General features: G+C 34.2%; 1 protein-coding gene across 1 annotated transcript in view; it reads right to left on the reverse strand.

Annotated features, from left to right (window-relative positions):
* Positions 1 to 12,081, reverse strand: part of SHOC1 (shortage in chiasmata 1) — a 91,393-nt gene that overhangs the window by 1,330 nt on the left and 77,982 nt on the right. Inside the window, exons 24-27 of the mRNA XM_079925835.1 lie at positions 9,650 to 9,743; positions 5,572 to 5,703; positions 3,184 to 3,333; positions 1,567 to 2,530 (exon numbers count right to left, since the gene is read on the reverse strand). Of these exons, the coding sequence (XP_079781961.1) occupies positions 1,567 to 2,530; positions 3,184 to 3,333; positions 5,572 to 5,703; positions 9,650 to 9,743 (1,340 nt within the window). The remainder of the gene's footprint in view (positions 1 to 1,566; positions 2,531 to 3,183; positions 3,334 to 5,571; positions 5,704 to 9,649; positions 9,744 to 12,081) is intronic.

Below are 12,081 nucleotides of genomic sequence, written 5' to 3' on the forward strand. Positions count from 1 at the left end.
TTAAAAAAATATACAGTAATTCACATGCTTAATTTGTTCCAGGGTGGAAAAAAGATGAAATTTTCATCCAGTTCATTTATGAAGCCAGAATTACCTTCATGTCAGACTGTTACGGAGTACAAATAGAGCACAATAAATTAATTTCATTATGAATGTAGATATGAAAATCAAATAAATATTAGCAACCATATTTAATAGCATATGTTAAAAAATCATTCCTTAAAAGCCAATTAGGGGGATATGGTGATATATGTATACATACAGCTGATTCACTTTGTTGTACAGCAGAAACTTTAACACATTATAAAGCAATTATACTCCAATAAAGATATTTTTTAAAAAAGCCAATTAGGTTTATCACAGAAATGACAAAAATGATTATTAGTAAACCTGTAAACATTTACATTAATGTCAACAGAGAGAACATGTTTGATTTTCCCCAATAGGGACCAAAAAGAGTTTGAATAAAATTCAGCATCTATTCCTCACAAAAGTTCTTACAAAACTAGGGATAGAATATTTTCCCTTAAAATCAGGAACAAAACAAATTATGACTATTAAATGGGACCAAATCCAAGTTTTGTGAGTCTGGGACTTATATAGTTTGAGTGTTCCTCTTTTAATAAAACAAAGAATATAAGATTTTCTGGGCCCCTTTTGGCCTCACAAAATGGCCTGGGCAAAAGAGGAGTTTTTTTTTTTTTTTTTTTGCGTTACGCAGGCCTCTCACTGTTGTGGCCTCTCCCGCTGCGGAGCACAGCCTGCGGACGCGCAGGCTCAGTGGCCATGGCTCACGAGCCCAGCCGCTCTGCGGCATGTGGGATCTTCCCGGGCCAAGGCACGAACCCGTGTCCCCTGCATCGGCAGGCAGACTCTCAACCACTGCGCCACCAGGGAAGCCCAAAAAAGGAGTTTTGAAGCTTCCAGCTTCTCCTTTCTTTTTGTTTTTTCCCCATCATAGTAAGGCCACCTTTGTATGACCATCAGAACTTAATATTTTGTTCTAAATGCTTAGGCCAAGGCAATAAGAAATAACACAGAAATAAAAGGTATAATTACCAGAAGTGAGAAAATAAAATTGTTTTAAAAAATTGATATGACTAAATGTTCAGAAACATCAATTGTAAAATAGATAGCCAATAGTAGTATCTATTTAATAGGATTGTCAAAATTAAATCCACATAAAGGAAATATAATAAGTTCTTAATAAATGTTAGCTCATTAAATATCCCCGCTTGACAAAGAGGCTACTTTCCTAATTCACTAATTTCTTTATTTAATCTTTGTTAATTTTAGTCTTCTGCTTGACTTAGATTTGTTCCATGTTTTTACTTGTAACTTCTTAAGTTAAATGCTTAGTTCATCTAAAGCTATGAGAATTTGACATATTTTCTTTGCCTTTATTTTCTTAAAAGTCTATAATTAGAATTTTGATTTTTTTTGATGCCAAAGTTATTGAAGATTCTTAAGTGTAGTAATTAAAACAAAAATTTTTTTAACTTGGAGATGAGTCTATCTTTAAAAATTACACTAGAGAGTAGTTTTATCAACTATAGACAGTATTACCTGTTAATGATTTCTTGTCTCCTGAGTTAGATGAAGATACAGAGTGCCTTTTCTGTCCTAAACATTTTCCAGCTCTTTGGTAGAAATAAAGACTGTTGAATTCTTTTTGACTTACATTAGAATCAGAAGCACAAAATAAATCCAAACTGGGGACGGATGGTAATTCTTTCCAGAAAGTCTTTTTAGTCTCAGCATTTGAACTTTCACATATGAGGCCTTCTAACTCATCCGATAGACATTTTTGCTGATTAGTGAATAAATTATCTTTCTGAGAGGACCATTTGTCACATGTATTCTGCTCTGCACCATATTGTAAGTTGAATGAGTGATTCTGTTGTTGCCATACATTTCTTTTAAAGTTCCAATGAAGAGGAGATTGAGAACTCTCTAGTGAAAAGACAGGGGCAGACAATTCTTTGTTTGTAGGTCCTTTTGCTTCATGTGTTTCCTTTTTCTGATAATTTATAAAGTTAGGGGTAACTCTCTTCTGAGTGTCAATTGGTGATATCATGGTTTCACAATTCATTGCTGTTAGACCCAAAGAAAAGACATCTGACTCTGAATCATTCTGGTTCAGAAAGGAACTACCAGACACATTCCTTGCTTCTATATTAGTCAGGAAAGAATTATTCTGCATTATGTTAGGGTTACAACTGGACACTTTCCAGTAGCTGGTCTGATTGTAAGAAGTCACAGGTGGTAAAATGCATGGCATTTCTTTTAGTTTCATAAGGGAAGAGTTATAATTTGAAGTGGCGTTTGTGTCTTCGTGCACTGTCTCTCCTAAGTCTGAATATTGGTAATATTCATTATGTTCTTGAATGACAGAATCTGAAGAGCCAGAAGCTGAAGTCTGAGAAGTAAAGGCACTAGTTTGATTCCTATTTTCCTGAGGTGATGAAATTTGAGGTGATTTTGTTACAGAAGGACTAATCTTGAATAAGGAAGTGATGTCACAAAAATGCTAAAAAAATTTTAAAAATTAATTAATATAATAAAAATACAACATAAACATCAGTCAAGTAAATATAAGTGATGACACTTATCTAAATGGAAATAAGAAAAATATAAATAAGTAGTCCATCCAAAGGTATTATATTGATCCATGTAGTGAGAACATAATTAGGCTCCATTAAAAGAAATACATTGTAATTTGCATCTATTTTCTAATCACTTAAAATAAAATTTTTAGTTACACAATTTACATGAATACCATTTCCTTCATAAAAATTAAAGAAACTTACTGATAAGGCTAAAGTTCTCTTTAGCTACTACTATAAAGAGGGGCTTCAGGATTATTTGGAAGAGATAATGTAAACACGTATGAATAGAGTGTGTAATTGAATATCTGTGGGCAGTATAACACTTCAAAATGATTTGAAGTGTGATAAATGATCTGTACAGAATTATCTATACAAGATAGCTTTAAAATATATAATGTGACTGACGACCAATGAGAATTCTGTATGAAATTTAGTTTAAGTAAATCATTTCTTTGCTCTGTGAAGTCCAAAACAAACTTGGATAACTTCATTTTGAAAACCCTTATGGTAAAAATAGATACTCAAATGCAAAGGAAATAAATTCATAGAAGAATATGGATCTTAAATAGCTAACCTTTAACACTTTTTCTGGAACTTCAGGTAGGAGTTCCTGAAGTTGACAAAGAGTTGCTAATAGTATCCAGTTCAGTGAAGGTCCTTTATTTAACATGAGCTGAGCCACCAATGGATTAACACTTGGAAAATCAAGTAAGTACATTTCTTCCTAGAAAAAAGTGTAAGGAATAATCAGCCAGTGTTTTTTTCTTACTCTACTCACTCCAGCAGATTAAAATTTTTGTTGTTGCACCTACCACTCAATTTGAGATGCTTGGGGGAAAAAGTATGGCCAGGAGGAAGGAAACTTTTTTGTCAGTAAAGATTCATACACCCAGAATTGGGAAGGATCTTAAAGTTCATTCAGTCTAATCACTCATCCAAAGAGACTCATTACAGTCCATTTCCTTCAAACGACAATCGTTTTATCTAATGACAGCTCTTCTACCTTTCAGGGCAGGGTTCCCCAGCCCCCCGCCCGCACAGCAGGAGGTGGCAGAGGGCGGAGCAAAGCTTCATCTGCCGCTCCCCATCGCTCGCATTACCGCCTGAACCATCCCGCCCCACCCCAGTCCGTGGAAAAACCGTCTTCCACGAAACCGGCCCCTGGTGCCTAAAAGGTTGGGGACTGCTGTTTTAGGGTACTTAGTTATATAGCTCAAGATTTCTTTAGCTCTCCCTTTGTAGACCATATACTATCATGGTTTGGTTAAATGAACCATGTTTATGATATCTAACAGATGTTATAATTTCAGGAAAGGCTTATTGTGAAAAGTACAGGAAGAATTACTATCAACCAGAACTGACCCTGACAGTCTAAAAATACACATTTTCAGAGAGATCTCATAAATGTCTAGAAATGTAGCAGCCATCTTTATTGCCAAATTTCTTTCTTTTTTTTTTCCTGGGTTACACTGGCTTTTTGCACCCTCTTTTAGTTTATCAAACGACAGACGTGAGTAGATTGGACGTGCCTTTGTAGGAAGGAAATTGCACATACATATATGTCATAATTAATTATACCCATATTGTTGATAGTGTTATGTTCTGTTAGGCATGTAAAAGTCCTGTGATTTAATATATATGACTATTTTATTTATTTGTTTTATAATTTTATTTTTTCCGTAGGTAAAATTCAAAAGGCACTAAAAGGTATACAGTGAAAAGTCCCATTCCTACTCCATTACCTCAGTTCTCTCTAGAGATAATTAATTTCTTGGTATCCTTCCAGAGATATTTTATACATTTAAAACCAAATACATATAAATATTAATTTCCCCTTGTTTTATACAAATGGTAGTGTACTGCATGCTCTGCACTGCAACTTTCATGTTTCACTTAATATATTTTGAAGGTCATTCCAAGTTAGTACATAACGATCTTCATCATTCTTTTCTCATGGCTTCAGGAGTTGAATATATTGAAAATAAAGGTAACAGAAACACTAGGTTGGTATGAAAGCCTGGAAATATTTATGCTTAAACAAAAGGAATTTCTAAAAATTAACTATTTAATCTTATAAGTATTTCATAACTCTACTTTCAATTATATAATTGAGTTACTGACAAATCACAGAATGATAGAATTTTGCTATGCTCATACCTACTATTCTTGAATGCTGAAATGTAGGAATTAGAAAAATTATTATATTTTTAAAAATATTAGACATTGAAGCCATTAGATCACCTTATAATAAGTTAGATTTGAAAGTTCATTATAAAAGATCCCATTAAAATAGTTCTATGAGGGACTTCCCTGGTAGTGCAGTGGTTAAGAATCTGCCTGCCCTCAAATCAACTTCAGGATTTTAATGTACCTGTTTACCTTTTAACAGGCCAAAAGCTAAGGACGGTTTTTACATTTTTAAATGGTTGGGGGGGGGAAAAGACTATTTTGTGACATTTGAAAATTATATTGAAATCAGATTTCAGTGTGACCAAATAAAGGTTCTTGGAAGAATCCGCCTGCCAATGCAGGGGACAGGGGTTCGAGCCCTGGTCCGGGAAGATCCCACATGCCACGGAGCAACTAAGCCTGCGAGCCACAACTACTGAAGCCCGCCTGCCTAGAGTCCATGCTCTGCAACAAAGAGAAGCCACTGCAATGAGAAGCCTGTGTGCCACAACGAAGAGTGGCCCCCGCTTGCCACAACTAGAGAAAGCCCACATGCAGCAACGAAGACCCAACACAGCCAAAAGTAAATAAATTTATAAAAAAACAGTTCTTTGAGATTGAAAAATACTCATAATTCTGGAAAACTGTCTAAATAAATGCTGTGCATTATGGCTATTGTTACATATATTCATGCAAGCATGATAGAACAAGAAAATGCTACCAGAAAAAGAATTCAAGTACATGTATTTATATTTGCTTTGCAAATATCTAATTTATATATTAGGAAATAAACCTTAGATGGTGAGATTTCAAGCCAGGATTTATCCAACCATTCGTGAGGATCCCTCTTCGAGGTCATTAAATTGTGGTCAGCAATTTGTCGAATTAGCAGTGCAGTCTCTTCCACTCCTGGGGCAATTAGAAGCTAAAATATATTTTTTATGTTAGATTATAGGAAATACTAGGAAACAAAATATATCACTCAAAAATTGTTTGCAATTAGGAGAAAAAAAACCCCAGAAGATTCTAATCTTTGTACACTATTTTAGATATAATTTACTAATTTATCTATGTGAAATCCAGGATGTTTTATTTGTGAGGATAAACAATTTACTTTCCTTCTTTAAATATGATACCCTTGTAGTTTCTAATTTTTGGATCTAAATTGTTATTCTTCACTTCCATTTGGCATTTATTAATAAAGTCTTTTAAACGTATTTGGTGTTTTATTTCATCTGTATTAGAAAAAAAGCAATTTGGATGTCACTAGCAATAATTAATATTTTGCTTTTTCTAGGTTAAACTTAACAGTTCTCAAATAAAAATAAGAATTAAACAATAGTGCAAGATTTTTCAAAAACAAAGTTGAAAAATAAGGATATTTACAGATTAATTTGATGCTGTATTCAAAAAGAAGAATATGTTCTGATTTAGAGTATTCTTGGAATTGTTCATCCAATCTTGGCTTATTTGATGGTAAGATACCCCTGACAAAAATGTGTGATGTGTGTGTTAAACTTAACTCTAAAAAGAATTTCTTAATATGTCCTACTTCCTGTCTGTCTCTTGTGTTTTCCTCTATGCCCTTCCCTCTTCTGCAATGCCAGCCTTTTCCTTCCCCTTTCATTTCTATTTTTATCTTATTCTTCGTCTTTTGGCTTTGGTTGAAGGAAAGATAGTTCATGGGTTAGCAGTTTAATGTGGATAGAGAACACTGCCCTAAACAATCACATCTTAAAAATATGAATATTCTGTCCTGTAGTGGAAATTTAAGAAACAAAGACTGTACAAACCTCACAAAATAATTATGACATTTTTTTTCTTCCACAAGAATAACAAATACGAAACTGCTAGCATATACCTGGGGGTATATGCATGCTAAAGAAGGATTTTCTTTTTATATGAAATATATAGAGTACACAGAAATACACTGTTTGATTCCAAATTTATTTTATTAAAAGTTTTGGACGTTTTGAGAAGATTTGAGACTTTTATTTAAATATAAATTTTATTTTAAAGAGCATAATTTTATAATGGTAATGAATATTACCTTAACTTAAGGGTAAGGATTCTGGAGCTCATGGTTAGACTTTGGGAGATTCAAGAACCCCTGCTAACATTGTTTTCAAAAATTTGCATATGTGTGTATCTAAGCATTTTTCTGCAAAGAGCATTCATAAGAAATTTATAGAATTTTTTTTATATTAAAGTAAAATATGGCATGACACTACTAGCTGTATTTTCTTTTAGTTTAAGAAAATGTACTTAAATTTCTTAATATTCCCTTTATGGCTAGGCTCTCCAGATGCTTGGAAATAAAAAAATAATCCAACCTGATGGATTTTTTTGGCCTAAGAGGCCAAAAGCCATATTACTAAATGTATTCTAAAATAATACGAGTCTAGGGAACCCCCTTTAATGTCATAAGGTCATCAAGTTAGGAGAATGGGAGACTTGAGTATTGGTGATACATTGATACAAGAATTAGAGCAAATTAATCATCTTGTTTCTCAAATTCCATGGAAAAGTGGACATACTTTTAAGATTATCATGTGAACTTGAAAAGCTTTTGGAGTAGTTAGATCCAGGTGGGAACAAACAATCCATTCCATTTCATTTGGAATGGATTGTGCCTGAGCAGTACCTCCTATTTCATCTCCAAATGCCTTCCTTGGAACATGTCCTCTGTGGATCATGTCACTGTACCTGAATAGGGTAACTTTCTGGTATCAGATACCCCATGTATAGATCTTTAAAATGATTTTCTAAAGCATATTTTGTATATGACTGCTTTCTATTAGCTGAAGAGAAAAGAGGTTGATTAAGTGGTAAAACCTCACTTGAATGAATAAATGAGACAAATTTATATTTATTTAGATAACTTTTCTAAGAATTTTACTTCTATGTTTAACATGCATCACAGGATCAAAATTATCTGGATTCTATTTCAAATAGATCATTTGTTGATTTTCTTAACAGGTTCTGCTTTCACTGAATTCTGTTTAGTAGATGTTTGTTGAATATTTTTACTGTGTACAAAACACTGTGCTAGATGTTATAGCTTTTACAAAGAAAAGGGCCTAGTTCTCACCATCCAGGGTGGAGGATATATGAACAAACACCTCATATTATAATAAAGGTATAAAGCATTATTAGGAGGATGGGAGGAGAGATTCATCTTGAGAGAGTATAACTGGTGCAAATTTTTTAAAGGAGGTGGTATTTGAGCTGGGTAGAAAAAGTCAGAACTATGAAGACTGGCAGTAAGGGGATGGGGAATAGTATTTCTGGGGGAAGACAGGACAGAATCGGATGGCTGAGAGGTGGGGGCATATTCAGGAAAAGGTGAGTAGAATGATGTTAAAGGAAGGATTACTAGGGGTCAAATCATAGAGGAGTTTGAATCCACCTGAGGTTAACTCTATTTTGATGAAGTAGGAAGCTACAGAAGGTCTTTTGAGCACAAAAATTCAATTCAACAACAAATATTTATCAAGAGGCTACTACGTAGGCTCTGTGCTTGGTGCTAGGAAGACAAAAATGAAAAGCATGTTCCCTTTCTTTTATGCTTACAGTCTAGGGAGTAAAATATTCACAGCTGTATTTCAGAAATGTAATTGGTGTCAATATACATGATGCACGGGAGTGGGAAAAGAGTAGAAGTAAAGAGATTAATTAGAAAGTTACCTTAGAATGCCAAGTGAGAGGTGAAGGCCTGAATTTAGGGAAATAGCAATGGGAGTAGAAAAGAGAGGCATACTCTAGAGACACTGCAGAGTTAAAAGGAAGATTTAGCTACTGATTAGATTAGAATAGTGATGCCATAAAGTAGGTGTAAAAAACTAACAGAAACCTTAATTAAAATAGAGTTGGGAGACCAGCAGGAGGAGCTCTCATGCCCTACCATGATAGTACAATTCAATAGGAAGAAAGACTTCCTCTTCTTTCCTAGCAAGAGCTCAGCCAATAAGAGGCTGTCACAACTCAGCCAATGAAACTCTCAACTCCTCCAATGGACTCTTTGTTTACTATATAACCCTCCCAACTTCCTTTTCCCCTCTTTAAAAGATTTCACCTCACCTTATTGTGCCCAGACTTGCATATGGCTTGCCATGGTTGCAGGCCCTGAGTTGCAATTCTTTGTTGATCCCATATAAACCCATTTTTGCTGCAGAAATAACTGGCAGTCTATTTGTTTTAGGTCAACATCAAGTTTGGGGGAGGATGAGAAGTTGTGTTTTGGATATGCAGAATTTGAGGTACCTGTGGGATATTCATGTGGGGATTTCCAGAAGAATTCTAGAATATAGGTGCAGACCTTAAGAAAAGTTAGAAAAATTTTAAGGATTTTCTTAAAAATGAAAGCTAAATTTGTGGGAATGTCTGAGTTTATTAAGGAAAGAATATAAAGTGATAATAGTAGAGGACTGAGCCCTGAATTTTGGGGAAATACATAAACTTCAGAGTGGGACATTGAAAAAAAGCCAAGAAAGGAGACTGATTAGAGATCACCAAGATATTGCTCTATTCATATGTCATAAGATTTCCATTTTACAGCAGATAAAAACAGTATGTCTCTCATAAGTGAACATTTTTGATCAAGGGATATTTATTTTTATTCATATCCTGACCTGTTTCAAAAAATCTAAGTAGTAATGAAGAGATAAAATATGAATTTAAATTCATTAAAGGCTTTTAGAGCAGAAATTTAAGTGGAAAGAATATTTGTTAATTTGAAACTGTTCTTTATATGGCTTTTAAGTGTTTTTTAGTTTAACCATTTAATGTTTCTTCTCACTGGGCAGTTGAGTTTCAGATTTCATAAATTTTGGCTTATGAAAAATACAAACAAACATATAGAAAAATACCACCTTTACATCCAGTTCTTCTGATTTTAGCCCAGATGAAACCAAAGCTGCATAAATCAAAGCTAGGTGATGAAGTGTCTTTTCTGTAAGACAGTACCTAAAAAAAATTATATTATTATATTCTACTCATTTGATGTCTGACTATACTTATTAAAATTCATTTTATTTTTCACGTTTTATAAAGTTTTTAGAATAACCTGGCTAAAACAATGCTTGTGTGGCAGACTCATTTTTTTTGTCCACTCAGCACTCTTTTGTAAGAACAGTTCCACCGCATTCTTCAATAGTACCGTTATATCTAGGAGATGCTGAGTGTGTGTGTGTGTGTGTCTGTGTGTGTGTGTGTGTGTGTAGAAAAGTTTAATTCATCCCCTTACTAGCCCCAGGGATGGCTATGTGACTGAAGCCTAGCCAACTACCTGGCCAAGGTATCAGGTTCAGATATGAACATATAACCAGAGCCAGGATAACTAGAATCCTCCCTGGGTCTTTTCCCTGAACTGTTAGAAAAAACACTCTTTTAAATGATCATTATATGACATGATAGAGGTGTTAACTAACACTAAGGTGGTAATTATATTACAATATATAAATGTATCAAATCAACAGAGTGTACTCCTCGAACTTACACAATCTTATAACTCAGTTATATCTCAGTAATTTTAAAAAACACTGCTATTTCCCTGTCTATAGTTATTAAGCACATCAGATGTGACTCGAGCTGTGGGTGGATATTCCTACTATCTTTATCCACTTTAAGTACTCCAAGCAACGAAAAAGAAATTTATTGGCTTATATTACTAAGGGGTCCAGGAGAAGACATTTTTGGACCCAGGGACTCAAACAATGTCATTGAGACAATGGCTCTCTTAATCTCTTTGCTCTTCTTTCCTCTGTTGGCTTCTTTCTCAGGTAAGCTCTTTTCAAAAGAGTGGCTGATAAGAGAGACACACTGTGCTTAAACTGTTTGTTCAAACGATATGGTTTCTATTGAACACCTGCTTTCTTTTTGGAATCTAGAGTTTTGATTCGTGACTAGCTCTTAATAAAAGCCCTGGGCACTGAGTGTCTGGCGAGTTTCCCTGGTAGACAACATTTTACAAACGTTATCACAACTCGTTGCTGGGGAAGTTAAGCATGTTCTGTGTGACTCTCCTAGTAGAGGACTCTTGGAAGCTTCCTCCTAGTTTCCTCTGGACTTTGATCCATGCCCTTTCTCCCTTTGCTGAATTTGCTTTGAGTACAAGAATATTTTCAGTGCTGTGAATACTCCTAACAAATCATCAACTTGGGGTTGTCTTGGGGACTCCTGACACATTTCCTCAAACAGGAACTAATGGCATGAACTACTAAAGTAATTAAAAAATTTTATTTTGTATTTTCAATTCTCCTCATTTGGTCAGTTGATTAAGATACTTTAAAAATGTTCCAATGATCTAAAAATATGAAACCAAGATACCTAGAAGTCTGAAAAGAATTACATTTTATAATAATATATTATTGTGAATAAATGATAATTCTATCCTGAACACAAAACAATCTCAGAGTGTTACATAATTAATTTTTTTCATGAACATCTGGATAAAAATAAGTGTAAATCTCCTATTATTATCTCGTGTACTTCAATTGCACCTCTAGGTGGATACCAATCTAAAAACAACTTTAAAAAATTTCACATCAATTATTTATCCAGAATACTTCCAAGTTCTTGATAAAGCTTAAAATGCTTTACAGCCTTTATTAATCTTCAGAATGAAGATTTTAGACCTGAATAATTTTTAAAAGTATCTTTATTGGAGTATAATTGCTTTACAATGTTGTGTTAGTTTCTGTTGTACAACAAAGTGAATCAGCTTTAAGTATACATATATCCCCATATCCCCTCCCTCTTGAGCCTCCCTCCCACCCTCCCTATCCCATCCCTCTAGGTGGTCACAAAGCATCGAGCTGATCTCCCCGTGCTATGCAGCAGCTTCCCACTAGCCATCAATTTTACATTTGGTAGTGTATATATGTCAATGCTACTCTCTCACTTTGTCCCAGCTTTCCCATCCCTCTGTTAGAACTGAATAATTATTTTAATTTTTCAGTTCTGATAGAAAGGAAAAACTATGTTAAGTGACTACTAGAGGCTATTGTTAATAGACGAAGGAATAAGAACCAAGTTGTTTGTATACTTAGATTCTAACTTACACTTATCCTCACATGATAATAATTTTATACAAAGAGCTTGGTACAGTAAGATAAACAAAAATGGAGTCAAACAAGAAAGTCAATAAAGGAAAAAAATCACACAGATAATGTAATGTTAAATAAGATAAGATACCTGTACCTTATCTAATAACTAAAGAATATTTTTGAAACTTCTACTGTGATGTGTGTGGTATGTGTAATGTAGTATTGTAGAGATCAAAAAAGTGAATAAGTCTAGTGTG

The sequence above is a fragment of the Stenella coeruleoalba genome (assembly GCF_951394435.1).
Source record: "Stenella coeruleoalba genome assembly, chromosome: 7".
Taxonomy (NCBI): domain Eukaryota; kingdom Metazoa; phylum Chordata; class Mammalia; order Artiodactyla; family Delphinidae; genus Stenella; species Stenella coeruleoalba.